This window comes from Phaethon aethereus (assembly GCF_964289735.1).
Source record: "Phaethon aethereus genome assembly, contig: HAP1_SCAFFOLD_658, whole genome shotgun sequence".
In the NCBI taxonomy this organism is placed as follows: Eukaryota; Metazoa; Chordata; class Aves; order Phaethontiformes; family Phaethontidae; genus Phaethon; species Phaethon aethereus.
The window spans coordinates 1-19,888 of record NW_028114262.1 but is presented as its reverse complement, the minus strand read 5'-3'; the positions used below and the strand labels follow the sequence as shown (position 1 = coordinate 19,888).

Sequence of the window (19,888 nt, the reverse complement as noted above, 5' to 3'; positions counted from 1 at the left end):
TGCGCTTGTACTGAGCCCTCGGTCCCGCCTGCCCGCGGCCTGCGCGTCCCAGGCGCGGTGGAGGGGCCCCGCGGGCACGGTCGGGGCGCGGAAGATCCGCGCGGAGAGCGGAGAGCGGAGAGCGGGGCGACGCCCCCGCGCAGCGGCCGCGGAAGCCCAGAGAGGGGGGGCCGGCGCTGTGCCGGTGAGTCCGCGCCTTGCCCAACGAAAAGGGGCTTTCCCCGCATTTTCCCCCGCCCCGCTGGGCCCTTTCTTTCAGAAACCACATTTCCTTCAGCGCCCACTGCTGAAGCCGAAGCCGTCGTCGACCTAAAAATAGTCCGGGCCGCTTCCCCACCCCGGGGTGTGCGGTTCCCACGGGCCGCGCTGTCACCGCGCCCAGGCTGCCCGCAGCCCCCCGGGGTGGCGCTGCCTGCGCCCCCGTTAAACCTGCCCGGGGACGCTGGGACCTGGGGCCCCAGCGGGGAAAATCCGATTCTTACGAAGTACTCGAAAAGGCTAAAAAAGGCCCCGTGTCCACAGGGAATGCTCGGCTCGGAGACGGAATATTGTGGGTGTTCCTTGCTCAGTATTTGTTTCAAGGAACAGCCAGAGCCTTCCATCAGTGGCTTTCCCTGTTGATTATACCTCGGAAATAGAGCTAACACAAATAAAGTCTCCTAAAGATGTAGGATCTTTTTAACGCGCTGCTTCAGGTAGTTGCGCACCCATGACCATCGCACTCGCACAGCGTGTCCCTCAGCCGAGGCACCGGCACCGTTCCCCGTGGCCCTGCAGCACCCACGGCCGTGCAGTGCTGCTCGACGTGGGAACAGAGGAAATTCCGCGGAAACCAAAGGCGCGGTACATCCGCGCTGCGGCCGTCACAGGCAGCCTCTCGCCGCAGCCGCAACCGCGACCCGGACAACCGCGGCGTTCCCCTGCCTAAATCCTTCTGCCTGCTCCCGAGCTCGATGGCTCCGGTTTTACCGGGGTCTCTCTGAGTGCCCGGGACGGTTTCTGGCTCGCTTTTCTTTCTCTTAGCAAGACTCCAAGTACGAACGGGGGAGAGATTCAGCTGCCAGGCTGCGGGGGGAAATATCTTAAACACTACAGCGATTTGTTGTTGTTGTTGGTTTTTTTTCTTAATAAGTAATCCGGGGACCATCCCAGTCGCCACTAGGCCTTCGCAAATGGTGTATACACAAGGAAGTCCGTTTTTGCCTGCGTGGCTGCCTTCCCAGTCGGCCCAGGGAGAGCGACGCTAACGGAAACTTCTTCAGGAGTGTTTTAATTTTATTCTCTTTGTCTAGAAATCAAAAACAACTACGGCAGCAGCTCTTTCCCGGACAAATGCTAACCTGGGAAGGGCTCCGCTCGGCTGGGCAGGTCTCGGACAGGCGCTCCCCGCCCCGAGGCAGCCCAGCCTCGGCCGCCAGCGCCGCAGAGGAGAGGGGGGCTTTTCCCCCGCCCGCAGCCCCAACAGGCCGGTGCCGCTGGCAACGGGTATTATTTTGAAAAGCGAAAGGTTTGGGTTTGGTAACGCGTCGAGCGACTGGGTTTCCTCAGACGCGCCGCCAGCAGCCCCACGTCCTTCCTGGGCACTGGGGATACCGGTGCACTTATGCAAATCCATGCAGCAAAATGGTTACTTCCCCGCTCTGCGGCAGCTTCCCCGCGTTTACAACCTTTAACCAATTAGGCGATTAAAATGAAGCGAGAACAATGGCTCCGCTTGCTTCTGCCTCCCTCCAGAGCTGGCGCTTGGCAGGAGCGGCAGCGTGCCTGGCTCGGTGGCGGGCAGGGTGGAAGAGGAAGGGAAGCGAGAAGAATTAAACTCGCCGTACAAATCCCGACCCCGGGGGCGACGGTTGCCGCCGTGCCGGGTCCGTTCCCGGGAGCCGCGGGTGCGGGGAAGGGCCGCGGCGCCGGAGGGCACCTCCCGCGGCCCCCGGGTGGGAGTTTCCGAGTGGGGCCCCGGCTCCATCGGGAACACGCTCATTTCTCGGGCAGATAATATAAATTTGTCCTGTTTGTCTCAGCGGCTGGCGAGTCCCTGCGGTTCCCGTCACGGAACCATCACTCACCGGGGTGTGAGGTGGTGGGGGAAAAATGACGCAGAAATCTTGGTAGGGATTTACACCTCATACCTCAGCTCTCTGCCTGCTGTTCCTAAAAAGGACTGCTGTCCACCCTCCCTTCGGACACCGTGGTTTGCGGTACCCCGCCGTGGAGCTGGAGAAAGGCGAGGGGGGGAGAAGGGGAGGTAAATTAAACCGTTTTGCTGAGCAGAGCGAACTTCTCTTCCCGTGGCTGCGGGGAACCGTGCCGCGGGCTCTGCCCTCGCCAGGCTGCATACCCCACTGGGAAACGCATCCAAACCATGCCATAATGTTAAAGGGGGAAAAAAATGCCTTGTTTTCCTTTTCGCGTAGTTTGGGACCACAGATAGCCCCACGCAAGGCCCACATTTCTCTGCTCGCCCGCCATTAGCGGGGGAGGCTAGGCCCGGTTTGGCAGCGGTTTGCGTGGCGGGGCTGGAAGCCCGCACCGGTCCGGAGCAGCCCTCGGCGCCTCCGGGGCCCGGCCGGTGCCCCGGGCCCGGCCCGTCTTGTTCCCCCCTCATCCGCCGGCTGGGCCGGCAGCGTACAGGTCGGCGGGGTAAAGGGCCGTACTCGCCGGCAGCGGCCCCCCCGCCCCGCCGCCCCGGGAGGTGCGGGAGAAGGCTAGGGCAGGGCCCAGGAGCACACGTCGAGGAGACTCCCGGGGGCCGGTAGGCAGCTTGGGCTCGGGCCGCAGGTGGGGCGGCAGTTCCCGCTGGCCACTGCTTTGAGCCCAGCCTCTGCGTGGAGCTCGGCCTCGCAGAGCCCGTGGCTGGCGGCTGGATGGGGTGCGCAGGCGGCAGGGAGTGAAAAACTAGGTTTTGTATCCGATGCGCCATTCCCAGACCCACAGCAACACCCAGCATCGGAGGAAAGACGAGGGAAAGGCGCGGGGGAGAGTGAGTCCAAAGGCGGGGAGGCTCTGAAGGTTATCGGAGGAGTGGATTACAAGAAGGATATCAGGAAGCCGATACATTTTATATTTGAATAAATTTGGTTTATTTTAATCAAATATCAACAGCAGAAGGTTAAATATATTTCTAAGATCTTTTCTTCAAATTTATTAAATTTATTTAATTTACTTAAGATAAGAACAAGAATTAAAATAGTACAAGTGCACTTGTCTTGATTAATAAAGCATTGTTAAATGTCTTGCTTATTGGCATTTATTATTAGGAAGTTTATGTCGTTTCCAGCAATCACCGTCTTTTAAGATCAAAGAAAAAAAAATTATGTGTTTATATATATCATTAGAAATGTACTGCTACAAACTCTGTATCAAATTTCCAAAAGAAGTAGATGAACTGTTAAATCTAGAGATTGTTCCGGATACGGTTAAAAACAAAACAAAACAGAACAAAACCAAACCACAAACAAGTGAAGCACCCGAAGCAGAGAAATGTCAAGCGGGGTGACGTGGGGTCACTCGTCCCACGGCAGGACCACGTACAGGGGGAGACGGGCCGAGATGTCGGGCTATGGCGCTGTTTATTTTTTTATAGCCTTTCACAAAGGCTTTTAGGGAAAATTTAATTCGTCTGGCCTTCAGCTCTGTCTTCTTCCAGATCATGTGCTTCCTTTTTGGCCTCCCCTTCCTTTCCCTCCTGTCTGGAAGCGGGGAATTTGTCCTTGTTGTTCTCTTTTTTCCATTTCATCCTTCTGTTTTGAAACCAGATCTTTACCTGCCTCTCGGTGAGTCCTAGTGCGTGGGACACCTCGATCCTCCTCTTCCTGGTCAGATAGGGGTTAAAGAGGAACTCTTTTTCCAGCTCTAGAGTCTGGAATCGGCTGTATGTTTGTCTTCCTCTCCTCCTACCCGGCGCTGCTGTTTAAAACAAAAACATAGGGGTTTGGAGGTTGGTGTGGCCGTTCAAAACAAGGCGCAGGCAGGGAGCGAGCCTCGAGTCCCCCTGGAAACCCCTCGGGAGAAGCCCTACAGAGACGCAGGGAGAGAAAGCGGGGGGCACGGAGGAGCCTCGAGCTTTACACACGAGTGCGGCAAAAATAGCGATAGAGCAGATGCCCGAAGCGCCTCAGCTGTCCCCCCGCATCGGGGTTTACGGGACTGAGTTTGCGGGGTCACTTTATTACCGGGTAGCCCCCCCCGGCCTTGCATCTTTCCCCTTCGGGCGGCGGGAGCCGGGCGAGCGGGTCAGCGGCGCCTCCGTGTCCGAGGGGCGACTTTAAGGCTGCTCGTGGGGTGACAGCCGCCCTCTGCAGAGCTTTCTGCTTGCTTACTGTATCGCTTTCTTATCGCGAGCCACCGCGGTGATAGGAATCGCGGGGGGAGAGGCAGGGAGAGAGGGAGGCAGAGGCAGGGAGCGAGAGGCAGCGAGAAAGAAGAGGGAGGAGGAGAAGAAAGTTTCGAACTCAGACGTGAGATGGAAGCAAATTTTTGACTGCATCCAACCTTGTGGTCTCATCCAGGGAAACATTTGAGCAGGAGACGAGCTCTGATTTAAGTGGTCTGGTTCCTCGCCAATATTAGCACTGGACGATTTACAGTCAGGATATTGTACCAGCTCGGCCTCTTGCTGTGTCGTAAAAATCTGCTGTCTCTGTAAGTTATCGTATCCGTAAAATTTAGCGGGCTCCCCGTGACAGGTAACCCCGCTGCAGGGGGCAGGAGGCGGAGGCGCGGCGGGGGGAGGAGGAGGCGGCTGGTAGGCGGCCGTGGGGCTCCCCCCGGCCGGATGGTAAAAGTCCGCGGCCGCGCCGCCGCCCCCAGCCCCGCCGGGCGCGGGGTGCGGGAAGCCGGCGGCGGCCGCGCCGTTCCCGTAGAGCAGGGCGGCGGCGGCGGCGGCGTGGCGGCCGCTCACCTCGGGCGCGAAGTGACAGTCGTAGTACGGGGGATTGATGGGCTCCCCCGCTGCCGCCGCCGCCGCCGCCGCCGCCGCCGCCGCCGCCGCCTTGTACTTGGAGTACAGCGGGTTGACAAAGTAGGAGCTCATCGGGGAGGGGGCAGTGGCGGGCGGGGGCGCGGGCGCGGGCGCTGCTCCCGCCGCCGCCGCCGCCGCCGGTGCCTCTACGCCGCGCTCATGCCGCCGCCGCCGCTCGCCCGTGCGCTCCCCGCTCCAGCTCTCCGTGTATGTGGTGACCAGGACTGGAATATAATCGCTCTCAAAATGACCTGCCTCACTGCTTTTACTATTTCCTATTAGGCACACAGCAGCCCGCGCACGCACACGCGCGCGCGCGCACACACACACACGCTCATGAGCTCAGGGGGGACTTTTGGCTTCAGTTTACATGTGCCGCTCCTCAGGCAAGAAAAAAACCCGGCCCAGCCCTGCCCGGACCCACCCCGGCCGCGGCGCCCCGCTCCCCCCCGCCGGTGCGCGCTCGCCAGGAGCCGCCGAAAGCCCCGCCGCGCAGGGGCGAGGCGGCCGCGCAGATCCCGCGCGATAACCGCGGGCGCGCTGCCCGGGGCGACGCCGTCCGGCCCGCCCCGACGGCGCGACCCGGGGCCCGGGGCCGCGGCCTTGCACCGCCGGCCGGGAAGGGCAGAGACCCGTCGAGGGAGCCGGTGCCCGGTGCCCGGAGCCGGAGGCGGCGAAGAGGGCAGTGGGGGGGCCCGAGAGGCGGCAGCATGCAGCGGCCGGGCCCCGGTGCCAGCGGGCCCCTCCGGGTCATTTCCTTGCAGGCGAGCAGAGCGCTGGGAAATGAGATGCACATTTACCCTTGACGCCGTGCACGCATGGCTGAGGCTCCAGGTTAATTGATACTTAATGGAAATCATGCCTATGAATATACTTTCCATCATTTCACCCTTGGTGCACGTCATTACCGAGGCAGAGAGAGGGAGGAAAGAAAAAAAAAAAAGGAAGAAACGTGTGGGTGAGAGGTTTAGCAGCGCCCGGGGACGCGGCCCGAGCCCCGCTCTCCGGGAGGAAGGAAGGGAGGCGCTGCCCCGGCTCCGCGGGCCGCTCGCCCCCGCCGGCCCCGCTCCCCAGAAGCGCGGTCCCCGGTCCGCCCTTCCCGGCTTCCTCCTGCAGCGGGAACCAGCTTTTTGGACAGACACCCCCAGGAGCTCGAGTCCGCCCTATTTTCAAGCCAGACGAGAAATGTAGGTGAAATATAATACGGGGCTCGCCAGAGCCACGTGTGACCGTCTGGTGTGAATTGACAAAAAATATTTGTGGTTACATAAAAGGCATCTTGGGCTCCTTCCGCATCACCCCCCCCACGCCTCCGTGCCAACTAACTCGCTTTGTCTAGCTGACCGGCACGGCTGCCCCGCACATGAGCGCCCGGACGGACCCCCCCCCGCCACGGCAGGGGCCCAGCGGCCCGGCCACACGCCTCGGGCGGGCGGGCGGAGGCTCAGGAGCCCCCGTGCAGCCAGGGAACGGGCGGGGGGGGGGCGGGAGAGGCCTGGGGGGGTGTGCACAGGGAATTTTGGTGCTATGAGGACAGACAGCAGCAAAAGCCCGTCGCAGGAGAGCAGCGGGAAGACAGGAGGCCAGGCCAGGCAGGGAGGGAGCGGCGGCAGAGAAACACCGCCTCACCCGGCGGAGGGGCGCGGAGGGCCAGTGGCTGCTGCCGGGCCCGTGCCAGGTCCCCCCTGCCTGCGCATCCCGCCGGGGCCCCAGGTCCCGCCCGGGCCTGCGGTGCCGGCAGCGAAGCCGCGGAGCCGCCCGGGCAGGGGGCGCGGAGCGCGCTGCGCGGGGCGCGGAGGCGGTGCTAGGGTGGAGCGCGGGCGCCCTCTGGCGGCGCGCGGCGGCGGCGGCAGGCAGCGCCCTGCCGCCCCGCGCTGCCCGCGCCGCCCGCGCTTCTCCCGGCCCCGCCGCGGCCCGGTGGTTCCGCCAGAAACCCAAAGGGCTCCACGAGACCCCGGTACCAGAGCGGGACAGCGGCGGCGGGGCGCTCCGTGGTGAGCGGCTCTTCTTCGCTGTCTGCTTTTGGGTTGGGATTCTTCCTTTTTCTTTTTTTCTTTTTCTTTTTTTTTTTTTTGTTGTCCATCGCAGTTTACGGTGCCATTTTCTACGCACATTTCGCTGACCTCCTTTTATTTTTTTGCCAGTGCTATAATTAACTACATAGAAAGAATGCGCCTCGTTTACACATGGCAGCCAGGAAAGACGCCTGCGCTTTGAAGACCGCTGCTATCGCGTTTTCGATCATGTTTCCCCACATATTACACCACGAACTCTCCATGTGTGGTAGTTTCAGAGTTACACGTTTTTGTCTTGAACATGTTATTTTGTTTGCCCGTGCATTTATGTATTTATGGATTGATTTATGTAAACGAAAGTAAAGACGAATCCTTGTTCACCCCCCCCCTTCATCCACACATGCCTGTGAATTATTCGGTATAATGCGTGTGCACACGACTGTGCATATGTACAAACATATATTAACATAACCAACGGGTAGGAACTAAATTATTGTTCAGTTTGACACTAAAAGTAATTTCCGTGGAAGAACTGCGTTTCGTCGTTCGAGACGTTTGGTTTTCTTTCTGCCATTTTGAAATAAACGCTCGCAATATTAGAAGTAGGTAAACAAAGGGGAGGGGATAAAATATACAAGGTAAAATCTTTCAGTCTGCTTCAGATAAAATGTTAAAAAGAGATGGTGTGGGCTTAGTGACAATTTCTTACCAGAGCCTCTGCTGGAATCAACATAATAGAGTGTCGTGTGGCAAGAATATTGTTTATGTGTTGTTAGTTATAGATCAGCCCCCTCCATAGTTATTTTCGAAAATATGGAAGCTAACATCGTAGGATTCATCGCAGTAGAATACCCAATAAAATACATTTCAACAAATCAGCGGACTTTGTAAAATCTCTCAGTTTCGTGACCTTCGGGTCTTTTTCTGGGTCTGTTGCCTTGGCCCAACGCTGACGTATTGAAATTTATAGTCCAAGATTTTAAGACCTAGTTTGTCTGCATTTTTTGGCTTTTTTTTCCTCTTCTAACAAACACAAACATCAAAATAAGGTGGTTTCAAAGAAAAGCGCCATAGCATATCGTAAACTCATTAGGTCCAGACGTCTAGCCATCTCAATGGTTTTATTATACCACGGTTCTTCCTGTTTTAAAAGAATTATAGGTATCTTCTCGACAATGGATGGGAAGCAATGCAACACCTTTTCCTGGCTCTGTGTGCTTTTGCTTTTTTTTTTTTTTTTTTTTACAGAGGTAAAAAACATTAAACACCAGGTCTCTCAACTCTCCCCTTAATCTTGAATTAACCGAACTGCTCGTAAATATTTACGGGTCCTTCATTTTAATGGTTGCTCTTTAAACAAAGCAATTTTTTACAATGAACTTCATCTCAATTATCTTGATAAAGTCATGTGTGTTTATAAATGCAGAAGGCCTGAGATGCATTGCTAAATGAGCTCTCGCCAACAAAGCTGAACCTTTGGCAGCAGCCGTGTCCCCCCAGAGCTTCCCAACCTCCAGATTAAAGAATGCAGTGGTTAGAAACCGTCCCCCCTTCCAAAAAAAAAAAAAAAAAGGGGTTTAAGCGAATGGGCATCATTTCGCTTCACCGGCTCTGGAGGACCGGGGCGGAAATATTTCCTAAATTATCCCAGGAGCCCGCTGGAGTTTCGGAGGCCGCTGGCGCTCAAGGCGCTGGGGAACAGCGCGGCCGTAGCGCGCCTCTCCGCCGCTGACCTCCCCGAGCAAACGTCGATTCGGCGGGGTGGGGGGAAAACCGGTTTTCCCCCGGCCGCTGCGGCTGCCAGAGGTGCTGCTGCCCGCGGCCGGCTGCGCGGGGGCTGCGCGGTGGGGACGGCGGCGCGGAGGGCATGGCGAGGGGCGCACAGATTTCTCCTCTCACCGCAGCGCTGTCGTTCGGTCACGGCAGACTTTATTATGTAATAACTTGACAACAATTACAACAGGTCGGTAGCTCGAGACACGGAGTGGTTAATTAATACAACAGTCAGCGGGGGCAGGGACGCCAGCTCGCCGGGGACCGGGAGGCGTTAGGCCCCACCGCGAACGGCTTCAAGGACGAGGCAGCCTCCTAACAGTGCGCTAAAGGGGGGATAGCTCGTGGCCTCGCTGTGGCATCTATCGCGAAGGAGCGAGATTCAGACCTAGAAAGCTGAGGTTTCGGGTAAGGTTTCCTCTTAGTGGAACAACATGGCACCCCCGTTGATTTAAGCGGCTGTAATTTAATATATACTTTATCATCGTAATTATAATTAATTTCCTTACCTTTATTTTGACAAAATAACTATCTAGACTACATCACTTTTAAGAAACATGTCAAACATTTAACATCAGATAGAGTTCCCAAAGCTAACGTGCACTCACAATATCATCAACCAAACTGTCTGGGAAGGAGGAGGGGGGGCGTGAAGCGACTCTGGAAAACACGTTGGCGAGCAAGACAAAATTTCCCAAAATACCTGACATAGACCACGTTTCACTTCTATCTAAAGAAAAAAAAATGATTTAAAGTTCGGGGGGGGGGGGAGGGCGCGGGAGGAGGAGGAGAAACGTATGGGGGGTTGAGGGGGCAGAGGAAGACTAAAACCAACCAAAAAAAACCCCAAAACCAACAAACAAAAACCCAAACCAAAACCCAAAAGCCCCAAACTCAAAACTAAAGCAATATTCCCCAGCTGCGTTTCTACCCCAGCGTTAGTCTCCTTTATTGCCTTTCTCCTTGTTCATCTTTTTCATTTTCATTCTTCTGTTCTGAAACCAGATTTTGACCTGTCTCTCTGTGAGATTTAAAATCCTAGCTACTTCGTAACGGCGGTCTCGAGTGAGGTACATGTTAAAGAGAAATTCCTTTTCCAGTTCCAGAGTTTGATACTTTGTGTAGGGACAACGCTTTTTCCTCGTTGAACGAGCGTGGATCCAGTTTGCTGCAGGGTTATCTGGAAGAAGGGAGGTATATGGGGAACGGGGGGGGGGGGGGAGAGAAAGGTCGTTAAATTAATTTAACGAAGGATGGACTGTTTTCACAACTTTGGGGGAATTATCATAAAAGCCTTAATGCCCCAGTCTGTTTACTGTACAAATGATGTCTTGATGGTAGGTGGTTATGTGGAGTCTTTTATGGGTGCTTGTTGCTGCTTGCGCTGGGGTAGGCGTCTAGACGTTTTTATAGGTTAGTAAAACTATCAGTTTTGCACATTCGAGCCTTGCAGGTTTCGGCAATAAATCAAAGGGGCAATTTCTTTCTTTCTTTCTTTTTTCCTTTCTTTCTTTCCCTCTCTCTCTGCCCCTCTCCCTCTCCCCCCCCCCTTTTTTTTCTTTTTTTTTTTTTTTTTTTTTTTACTTACTTGGGTCAAGTTGCTGCTGTTTCTCCTCCTTCAGCTCGCTGCTCGGGCTGGGATTGTGGCTGCAGGCGGCGGGGTCCTTGGAGCTGCCGGCAGCCGCCTTCTCCCGGGGCTCCTGGAGGAAGGAGCTGCACGTGTACTCGGGCACACCGATCCCCTGGGACTCCCGGGACGAGGAGCACTCAGTCCTTTTGGAGGAGGAGGAGGACGAGGAGGAAGACGAGGAGGCGGCTGCTCCCGTCTCCGGCTTTATCCCGTAGTGGCGCCCGTTGGAGGAGCCGGAGCTGGACGCGGAGCCGCCGCCGCTGCCGCCGCCGCCGCCGCCGCCCGGGAAGCCCGGGAAGGGCTCAATCCAGGAGCGCACGTAGCGGCCGGCGTCGGCTGCCCCTAAGTGGGGCTGGTGCATGTAGGGGTGGTAGATCCCGGTCATTGCCGCAGGCGGCTGAGGGTGAACCGTGGACCAGGAGGTGGAGAACACGGTGGATTTTGGTGCAAAGCTACAGGAGGAAAAATCTGAACTCTCTGCAACACCTGATGGCCTGGAGGTCGCACTGTGACCTCCCTGGACGAATCTACTCCCGTAAACTTCTTCGCTTTCATGGCCTATGAGAGAATCGACATAATAGTTACTTATGGTGCCACTAGACGACATTTTAGGCTCCCCTCTTAGTCATATAAAAGGTTACACTGTTAACTGTATATGATACCCTCCCGGAGAACAATCGTAGTATTTTGCAGACTGCAACCCTCAACCATTGGTTGCGGAGCCCACGTGATCATATTTACCAATACTGCGAGTAAATCAATCCGCTAAACTGGGGCTGCTGTGATTAAAAAAAAAAATCATCATCAACAACGGCCCCGCACAGCGCGCCGCGCCGGCTGCGCGCCCGGACCGCGCCCGGACCGCCCGCCCTGCCTGCCCGCTTGCCCGCCCGCCCTGCCTGCCCTGCCCTGCCTGCCTGCCCTGCCCGCCTTCGCTGCCCGCCTGCCCGCCTTCGCTGCCCGCTCTGCCCGCCCTGTCCGCCTGCCCGCCCGGGGCGCGGCGGGCGTGGCCGCGCTGGCAGCCCACGGCCGCGGCGGGCGCGGACTATTTCTTCACCTCCTTTGAGTGATTTCTGCCATTCATTTCTTAATCAATGAGAGGCAGGGTGTTTAAATAAATCCAACAGCCTTGGCTTGCTAATCACACTCCAAGCTGCTGAGGAAACCCGCTGGGAAAGGGGGATTCTTGCCTGTAAAAACAAACCATCGCAAGCTGGGACTGTAACGACTTCTCATAAAACAGGAAAATGTTACAGTAAAAGCACATTGCCGTACTTCCATATTTCAGAGCATGTGCGGGTATTATTATCCGCTTCCCCCCCCTCCCCCCTGGCAGAAAGTTTCCATGGAAAGGATACACTTTTAAAAAGAGATGCCCATTGTGTTGTTTTAAAACAGGTGGAAGACCTCTGTAATGATTTTATGCCTTTCAATAAAAATTTTATGAGGTGTATTTGATTATAGATTAATGTGTCTCTAATAAAATGGACGGATGGAAACAGCAAAGCCTGTGTCTCCCAGCACAACTGACGTGTGGCTGAACACACGCTCCTCTATCTGCGGAACCTTTGGGGCTCCGCAGCTCCAATACAGCCCCCCTTGTGGTGCCCAGCGCGGCGCGGGAGGGGACGCGGGCAAACGCTGCCCAGGGAAGGCCGCCGGGCCCCGCAGCGGGCAGGCAGGCAGGCGGGCAGGCCTGCGGGGAGCTGCCTCCTCCGCCCCTAGTTCAGGGGGAGCCGGGCCGGGCCGCGCTGGCCACGTTCATTGCCTACGGGAGATTTTCGTCCGCTTTGCTGTATTTTCCTCCCCTCCCGGCCCGGTTACCCTTCCCCGAGCGAAACGGTGCCCGGTTAGTTCGGAAAACCAGATTACCCATGGTCTTCTGCCCAGGCCTGCTCTCCCGAGCGAGGGACGGTAGTTGTGCCGGGATCTGGAGGAAACGCACAGAGTTAGTGGAGAGCCCGCAGCACACCCGCAGCAGAGCCCGCCGAGGGCACCGACAGCAGCACTGAGAAAACACTTCCTACTCGCGGGCCGGCGTGAGGAAGGGACTGAAATTCCTGTTTACTTAATGATTTATTACTCTCTTAGCTTGTTTTCTTCCTTTTTTCTTCTTTTTTTTTCTCTTGCTTTTTTTTAAATATTTTTTTTTCTTTTTGTCGTCTCACTTTAGCATTTTCCTTTGCGTTTTCATATTTCTCTCATATTTTTCTCTAGAAGCAGGGCTTGTGGTATGGCAAAGAATTGCCCCCTTGCTTCACACAGCTCTTAAATTGATAAAGCAGGCAGATTAGAGTGAGCCTCTTTTTTAATATACGTTAAACACTTGGTATGGAGCCAGCTAATTACTTCCCACTGCTGAAACTTCTTTGGTGATGTAGCGAGTATCTTTAAAGGAAAAGAAAAGACGGTTCAAACGCATGCAATATTTAAAGAGGTTGTTGTTTTCGGGTTTTTTTTTAACACCTTTTTATTGTTTCGTTTCGAAACGAGAGCAAGCACAAAACACCTACGTGCTTGCGGCTCCAGAAGCTTCAAAATGGTGATGCTTTGGTTTGAGGAAAATAGACCTCTGCCCTACGAGTAAACGTGCACATGAGAAATTATTGACTTAAATTAAGTATCAGCGACAAGAGAGCAAAATACAACACCACCAGCTGCAATATGAGCAGTATCAGTGTCACCAAGTCCCACAACATTGGCACTATCTTGCGTTTAATTTCTTGATTTAGAAACTGCTTAGCGGAGGAATAGGCGCTGATTGTGAGCAAGCTGGTTTCCCAGCGCGAACAGGAGCCGCGCTATTTTTCCAGTACTGTTTGAAGGTGAAAGTATGCCCAAGTATTTGCACTTCAATTTGGAGTCATGTTCATTTGCAAGCCATTTGAAGTTCTGCTTAGTATTTCTGCTCGCACAGGGGCTCACCCGCTCTCTTTCACACACACACGCCCTTCTTCAGCTTCCAGGGTAGAGCCCTGCTAGTAACATTTTTCAGCTACGCGCAGAAAGGGTTAAGAGTCGTGAACTTCATTATCTGGATGTGTGCTACTAAAATGGAAAATGCGCGAAATAAAAAGATCTCTGAGCAAACAGAAATGGTGCAGGGTGACAAAAGTAGGTCGGAAGAGGCTGGTGTACTTTTTAAGCACGCTTGGGAGCGTTTCTCCTCAAAAAAGCCAATCCTGCCAGCTGTTTGAGGGAATATTTTCCCATCCACCATCTTCTGAAAGCTCTTGAGCTGACCAGGAACCGAACTCCTTAAACATTTACTTATACCCAGCTTTGCATTTGGTATAATGTTTTTTTTTTTAAGGGAGTAAAGACACGAAATCAAAGTCTACGCATTGTAAGCACGCAGTGACTGATATTTTTTAAATCAACATACGAATGTCAAGTAAAATGACACACATATTGCTGACAGCTTGTAGTAGAAAGATTTTTTATCACTTACCATTTATGAGTTGATTGGATGAGGATGTCCAGTTTAGGTCATAATATTTTACTACATATTTCTTTTTTTTTCTTTTCTCTCTCTTTTTTTTTTTTTTTTTTTTGCATTCAGTTTGTCAGACTACGAACATCACACAACATTTTATCAATTAATCATTTGTTTACAGGCACAATTATAAGTGAATTAGGTTTACATCATTTCCCGCCCCAGTCTCCACCCCACCCCTAAAAAAAGGAAGGGGGGGAAAAAAAAAAAAAAGAAAAGGGGAGAAAGAAAGAAAAACAGGCAGACACACACAAAGACCAGAAAATGGCAAAGAAGGTACATCAGTCCAAAAGAGCTGCTGACAGAGAAAAGATCAGGAGACCAACCTGCATCCGTACTTCAAACATTTGTAGAAAACCAAAGGAACGGCAGTAGTTTACAGAGTTTATTGCATTATACATGCGAACAGAACATGCACAAGAAGGACATATTGCTGCTGAACGACTACTATTCCACATATGCACCACAAGGAAATGTCTACAATGGAGAAGAAGGAAATATTCCATTTTACCAAAGACAATCTCTAAGTTCATTTGCGAGGATAGTTACATTATAATGTGCTTCTCTTTCCCCCCCGCCCCCAAAGTTTCCCCCCTCCCCTCCTTTTTCTTAAAGTATTGAATGTACTCAAAACGTTATGGCCCGTGTAACAGCCCCACATAAATACCATTTTGTTAGTAAAAACATGAAAAAGTCACATTGCTTGGATGTTCGACAGTTCCAATAAGTTAAGACCAAATGATAATATTCAATAATAGTTACCCTGCATTACGATGAGAACAAAAATAAATTACACGTGCTAGGTTTTATATATACTCATCATAGTAATACATATTCACTTGCAGCGCTAAAAGAAGGACGAAGAGTCACATTCTATCAGAAAAACAAACCAAACCAAACCAAAACTGGAAAATGCCGGGTTTTGCCAGAGTCTCTCCTGCCTTTAGCAAGTGGCGGTGCTGTGCCCATTCCTCACGGGTGCCCCCCCCGGGGTTAGGGTTTAAGAGAAGGTCAGATTAGCGGTCAGTTCCCGGATTCGGTTCTCCCTGCTCATCTTCTTGAGCTTCATTCTGCGGTTTTGAAACCAAATCTTGACCTGCCTGTCAGTGAGGTTTACGCTCTTACTGATCTCTAGACGGCGCTCTCGAGTGAGATACATATTGAATAAGAACTCTTTCTCTAATTCCAGTGTTTGGTGTTTAGTATAAGGACACCTCTTCTTTCTGCCACTCTTTGCAGTTAGCCAATTGCTTGTTGGAGTATCAGACTTGATTTCCTCTATCAAAATCAAAGAAGGAGAAGGAGAAGAAAAAAAAATCAAAAATACCTCAGGCTGTTAGAGTGTACCCTTGGCCATGACCCCTCCTCTGCAGTGTCTGGCATATATGGTGGATGTGGGCATTAAACACAGCTCGGGCGAGGTGTGGGCAGGGAGAGGGGACTTGCTGCCAGGCTGGGCTCACCCGTCCCCACTGCACGGCACCCTGCCTTGCGGCCACCCCGCTCTCCTGCCCCTGCCCGAAATGAGCTCCAAGTTTTCAGCTGGCTTTTAGCATTTCAACAATATTTAACCTGCCCTCAGCCCCATGGCCGCGTTTTACCGGGTCTGGCCTCGCCATGGCCGCCTCGGGCTCCCACGACACTTGCTGTGAAAATATCCCAGTTACCAAATACCCTCGCACCGTATTTTGAAGCAGCTTCCCCCCAGCCATCAGCTGAATTACACCAGCACACCTAGGAGCAGACATAGACGTTTCCCAGCCAAAAAGATACACAAGAAATTAACAACCATCTGCCTCGGATTTTTTTTTTTTAATTTTCCTTTCAGATTTTTTTTTTTTCACCAGAAACAAATCTGCCCCACATCAAGCTAGACCTAGGGCTGTTAAATATAATTCAGATAAAGAGAATCTCCATGCACACGTAGGGTAAAAATCGACCTAGAGGTTGCAAAGTACATTTTGATAGGAGAAAATTTCCCGTTTTGGGATTCTTCAACACACGCCGTTCGAAAGGAAGGCTTTAGTACACTTTTAAAGGAAAAATAAAATCAGATTACCACCACCTTTAGCTTTCAAAGACATTTCAAAATACTGTTGCACTTTTGGCGACCAACCCAAGGTTATCTAAAGCACCACATTGAAATATTCCACCTTTGGACCAGGCAGATAGCGGGCTGCTGCTTTCATTGTACATTTGTTTCCAACTTTATCCAGCCTGGTAGCACCTAGTCCTCACCTATTTTAATAGGATCGTAATTAACTTTAAATGCAATCAAACCGCAGTAAGGCTCAGTGAAAAAAAAAAAATCAGCAAAATATTACGAGAGAAAAGTTGAGCTGGTCGTATTTTACAACCTCCAGACCTGCTTTTTTAGAGGTATGGGGCTGCTTTTGGCTGCTGCAGCGCATTAAGGAGCACACGGCTCTGTTCCCCGCATCACGGAGGCGGTCTGCATGCACGAGAGAGGCAGATCTCTCCAGAAAATCTTTGGACCCTTTTGTGTAGCATTTTTTTGCCTGCCAAAATCTTCAGCGAGACAGCACCTGCAGCCCGATACTCCTTAGCATTAAATGTGATGGCTGTGATGCTCGTTAGTATATTCGAGCGTGCTTTATGGTGCTGGCGTGTTGGAGTTACACCACGGCACGGCTTAAACTCGGTAATACAGACCTTTACTCTCCTTCTCCTGGACTTCTGGGCTGGACACGGAGCCTTCGGGCAGGCAGCTCCGCTCGTCTTGCAACGTGGACTTGGGCTCGGGACTTTCCACTTGAGAGACTTTGGCGGTGCTGTCTTGGTTGTTCGGGTTTTCATTCATTTTCTTTTCCAGCTGAAGTTGAGCAGATATCTGCGGTTTGGAGCTGCCGCGAGGGTTTAACTGTAACATTACAGTTGAACTCGTTTCAGGGCTATTATTGTACTCTTGGGTTTTCCCAGTGGCGTAGGTCTGGCTCAGTCTAAAATATCCTGGGACGGGAACCTCGGGGTTCTCAATGGGGCATGATTCAGACACCAGCCTCTGGTAGGAAGGGACGTCTGCAGAAATGAGTTTGGATCTCTTATCGGAATACATGCAGCAATTGCTTTCTTCCTTAATATTTGTAGTGAAGGAACAAGTGGGGACCTGCTGTGTAACAGGTTGCTCTATTCGACAAGATCTGTTCGGGTCTGTCCAAGTGTCTACTTGAGGTATATAAGGATGTACATTCATACCCATATTTTGGTGATTAACTTCTCTTTTAGCCAGAGACGGAAGGAGTCCACAGGTTTGCATCCCGTACGTCCCAATGTCTGTGCTAGGTGGCATATACATGCTGGCGCTGTTGGAGTAGAAACTGTCACTCCTGCACGCACTGATGAGAGAATCTACTAAAAAAGTATTGGCGGCAGGAGAGCTGTTGGGAAAGGACATTTTGGGGCGGAATTTGAGGAAGAGAGATTGTGTCCTTTGTAGGCTGACATCTCTAGGAAAACATTCCCGTGTAATCGCGGATGCCTCCGCGCGACCACATGACAGCCGGGCCAATGGCAGCGCCCGCCGCCGCGCGCCCCGCCGCCCCGCCGCTGACGCGCCCCGCCGCGCCGCCCCGCCGCGCCCCGCCGCGGTCAACAGCGACCCCTAGGCCGCCGCGCCGGCACCGCACCGCGCCGCTCCCGCCGCCCGGGCTGCGGCAGCCGGCCGGGCCCCGCCGCCGCCCCCCCACCCCCCACCCCCGCCCCGGCCCCGCCGCGGTGCCTCCGCGGGCGCGGAAGCCGCCGGGTGGCGCGGCGGGAGGCGAAGCGTGCCGCCCCGCGATGGCCGCGGCCGGAGCCCCGCTTCCGAGGAGCGCGGGGACGGGAGGCTGCGGGATTGATTAACGCGTATTAGGGAGAACCGGGGGCGATCGATAAAAGCCTCATCTGCATTCTCGGGCCACTTGGTAATTTTCTCGCTTCTGAAGCTTTTTCGAGAGTTATACCCTCTGCTGCCGCGCACGGGAAGATATTTTATTAACAAATCAATCGAGACTTTGTAAAGGATAAGATTAATAGTTAAGATTTAGCATAATGGCGTTCGCGTTATGAATTATTGAAAATTATACTATTGATTTTTTTCCCCGCTGCTAACCCAGAAGGTCAATTTTTGTTTTAACACAAATCGTCAAATATTAAAAGCTAGACTTTTGTCATAACTCGAGTTTTATAGGGAGGCTACATTCCTAAAATTATTTCACAATGCTCTCTCCCCGACCAGCCTGGGGAAAAAAAAAAAAAAGTGAGTTTTTCACTTGCCCTGGAAACTGAAAGCAGCATAAACACGATTTCCTCTTCTGTAGTATTGCTCATTAAAAAACATACAGAAACTCACATCCTCATTGCAACTCTTCGAGCAACTTTTTCTTGCCCTTTTTTTTTTTTTTTTTTGTAAAGAAGAAAGGTAAATCCTTCTGCCTTCTTAAAAAAAAAACAACAAACAACAAACCAAACACAAATACCGAAAGCAACAGTAACTCTCCACATGGTAAATCAGATTTTTGCGTCCCAACATTTTAGACGTGTTTTACTGTTCCCCCCCCCGCTTGGCACCCATATTTGCACCCGCACCTATTACATTTTAAATAGCGATTGTAGAAACTGTTTATTACTCTTTTTCCTTTCCTTCTTTTTCTTTTCTTTTTTTAAGCTCTTCTCAAACTGGAGTATTTCTTATCTGGGAGTAATGCTGTCAAGGACTCTCACCCAGACAAAGTGAACTTGTTGATAATTTCTGTTTCGGATTCATCCGGCTGTTTATTTTGGGCCTTTCTACCATCAAAACATCCCTTCAGATCCCCGAGAACAGGCAGCACGTGAAAGGATTTTTAAAAAATTTGAACGTGTCTTTCGCCCAGCCGAAAGCACGCGTTTTCCACCAGCGTGGACGTGAATTTCCCCCCATTTCCTGGCATTTGGACCCTTTTGCACTTTACCGTACACTTTACACCGCCGGAAACAATAACCCCATTTAAAATTTCGCTGTGGCAATGAGACAGACCTTTTAAAACCTTATCGCAGCTGTTCAAATGCAACATCATTGTCAGGTTAAGAGCCAGCGCCTTTTATAGCGGCAGCCTGCAGCTTCTGGCTTGCCGGAGCGTTTCGGCATTACCTCCGCAGCCGCCGCGGCTCTCAAGGTCTCTCCGCGGCGTCCCCCGCGCCCGGCGCAGCCCCTGCCCGCTCCGGGCGCGCTGCCCCGCCGCCGCAGGAGGGCCGAGCGGGGCACCGGGCGCTCCGGTTGATCTTTAGATGGCTGCTAAAGATCATGATCAGAGCCATTGCTAAGGCTCGCCTGCACCGGGAGAGACGCGGCGGCGGAGCCCACGACGCTCCCTCCGAGCGCGGCGTTCCCCCCCGCGCCTTCTAGCAATTTCCTCCTCTTCAACAACAGCCCGGGACGACCCAGGGAGTTTAAAGCGGCAAAATGCTATTTTCCTCGACGCAGTTTAAGACTTGACTGTTAAATCTAATCAGGAATTTTATGCCCATCAAACGGCTCTTTCATAACCTTTATTTACACTTTAGGAAAAGGGGGTCCCAGAAATACCCCAGCTCGAGTATTAGCCCAGTGGTTTGCAGCGGGTTTCGCCCAACAGTAAAGTTAAAAAAATGCGCAAATGCTGAGCTGCCTTCCGCGCCAGCCTCGCTGGTGCTAGGGAATCTCACTCCTTGGCTACTGATTAGACGTGAGGGCTCTTTGATTTTTCTTTTTTTTAACTGAAAATATGAATTTCTTGCATGTCACTACACGGAAACTCAGATGATGGCTGTGATGAGAATGATTTAAATATCGTATTCAGGACTGGCAGGCAGCTCCGTAAGACCCTTCGCTCACGATAAATCATGAGGGTTTTTAAAAACGGGCAGCAATTTTTTATTGAAAATGAACAGTAGGAAAGTTTAAGTTTGATGTAAATAGAAGTTGAATAAACATGCGAGAGCCACTGGGGAACTAGGGACTTAGGCTCTGGGCATTTAATGTCACTCTTGTTTTA

At 52.7% G+C, this 19,888-nt stretch overlaps 3 protein-coding genes across 5 annotated transcripts; all 3 read right to left on the bottom strand.

Annotated features, from left to right (window-relative positions):
- Positions 1-3,610: 3,610 nt before the first annotated feature.
- Positions 3,611-5,032, bottom strand: HOXD8 (homeobox D8; the record flags this gene model as incomplete). Of its 3 annotated transcripts, XM_082015719.1 has the most annotated exons (3): positions 3,611-3,906; positions 4,492-4,639; positions 4,901-5,032. In XM_082015719.1, the coding sequence occupies 3 exons, from the start codon at positions 5,030-5,032 to the stop codon at positions 3,611-3,613; spliced, it is 576 nt and encodes a 191-aa protein (XP_081871845.1). The 3 variants fall into 3 exon arrangements, with proteins under 3 accessions (XP_081871845.1, XP_081871843.1, XP_081871844.1); XM_082015717.1 differs by having other exon boundaries at positions 4,492-5,032; XM_082015718.1 differs by having other exon boundaries at positions 3,611-3,903; positions 4,492-5,032.
- Positions 5,033-9,686: 4,654 nt separating this feature from the next.
- On the bottom strand, positions 9,687-11,428 carry HOXD9 (homeobox D9; the record flags this gene model as incomplete). Its single annotated transcript, XM_082015715.1, has 2 exons — positions 10,337-11,428; positions 9,687-9,928 (listed from the first exon to the last, which is right to left on the bottom strand). Exons 1-2 carry the CDS (start codon positions 10,983-10,985, stop codon positions 9,687-9,689), a joined length of 891 nt encoding a protein of 296 aa, XP_081871841.1. The 5' UTR covers positions 10,986-11,428.
- A 3,317-nt stretch (positions 11,429-14,745) lies between these two features.
- Positions 14,746-17,289, bottom strand: HOXD10 (homeobox D10; the record flags this gene model as incomplete). Its single annotated transcript, XM_082015716.1, has 2 exons — positions 14,746-15,152; positions 16,548-17,289. The coding sequence occupies 2 exons, from the start codon at positions 17,287-17,289 to the stop codon at positions 14,875-14,877; spliced, it is 1,020 nt and encodes a 339-aa protein (XP_081871842.1). The 3' UTR covers positions 14,746-14,874.
- Between the last annotated feature and the right edge of the window lie 2,599 nt (positions 17,290-19,888).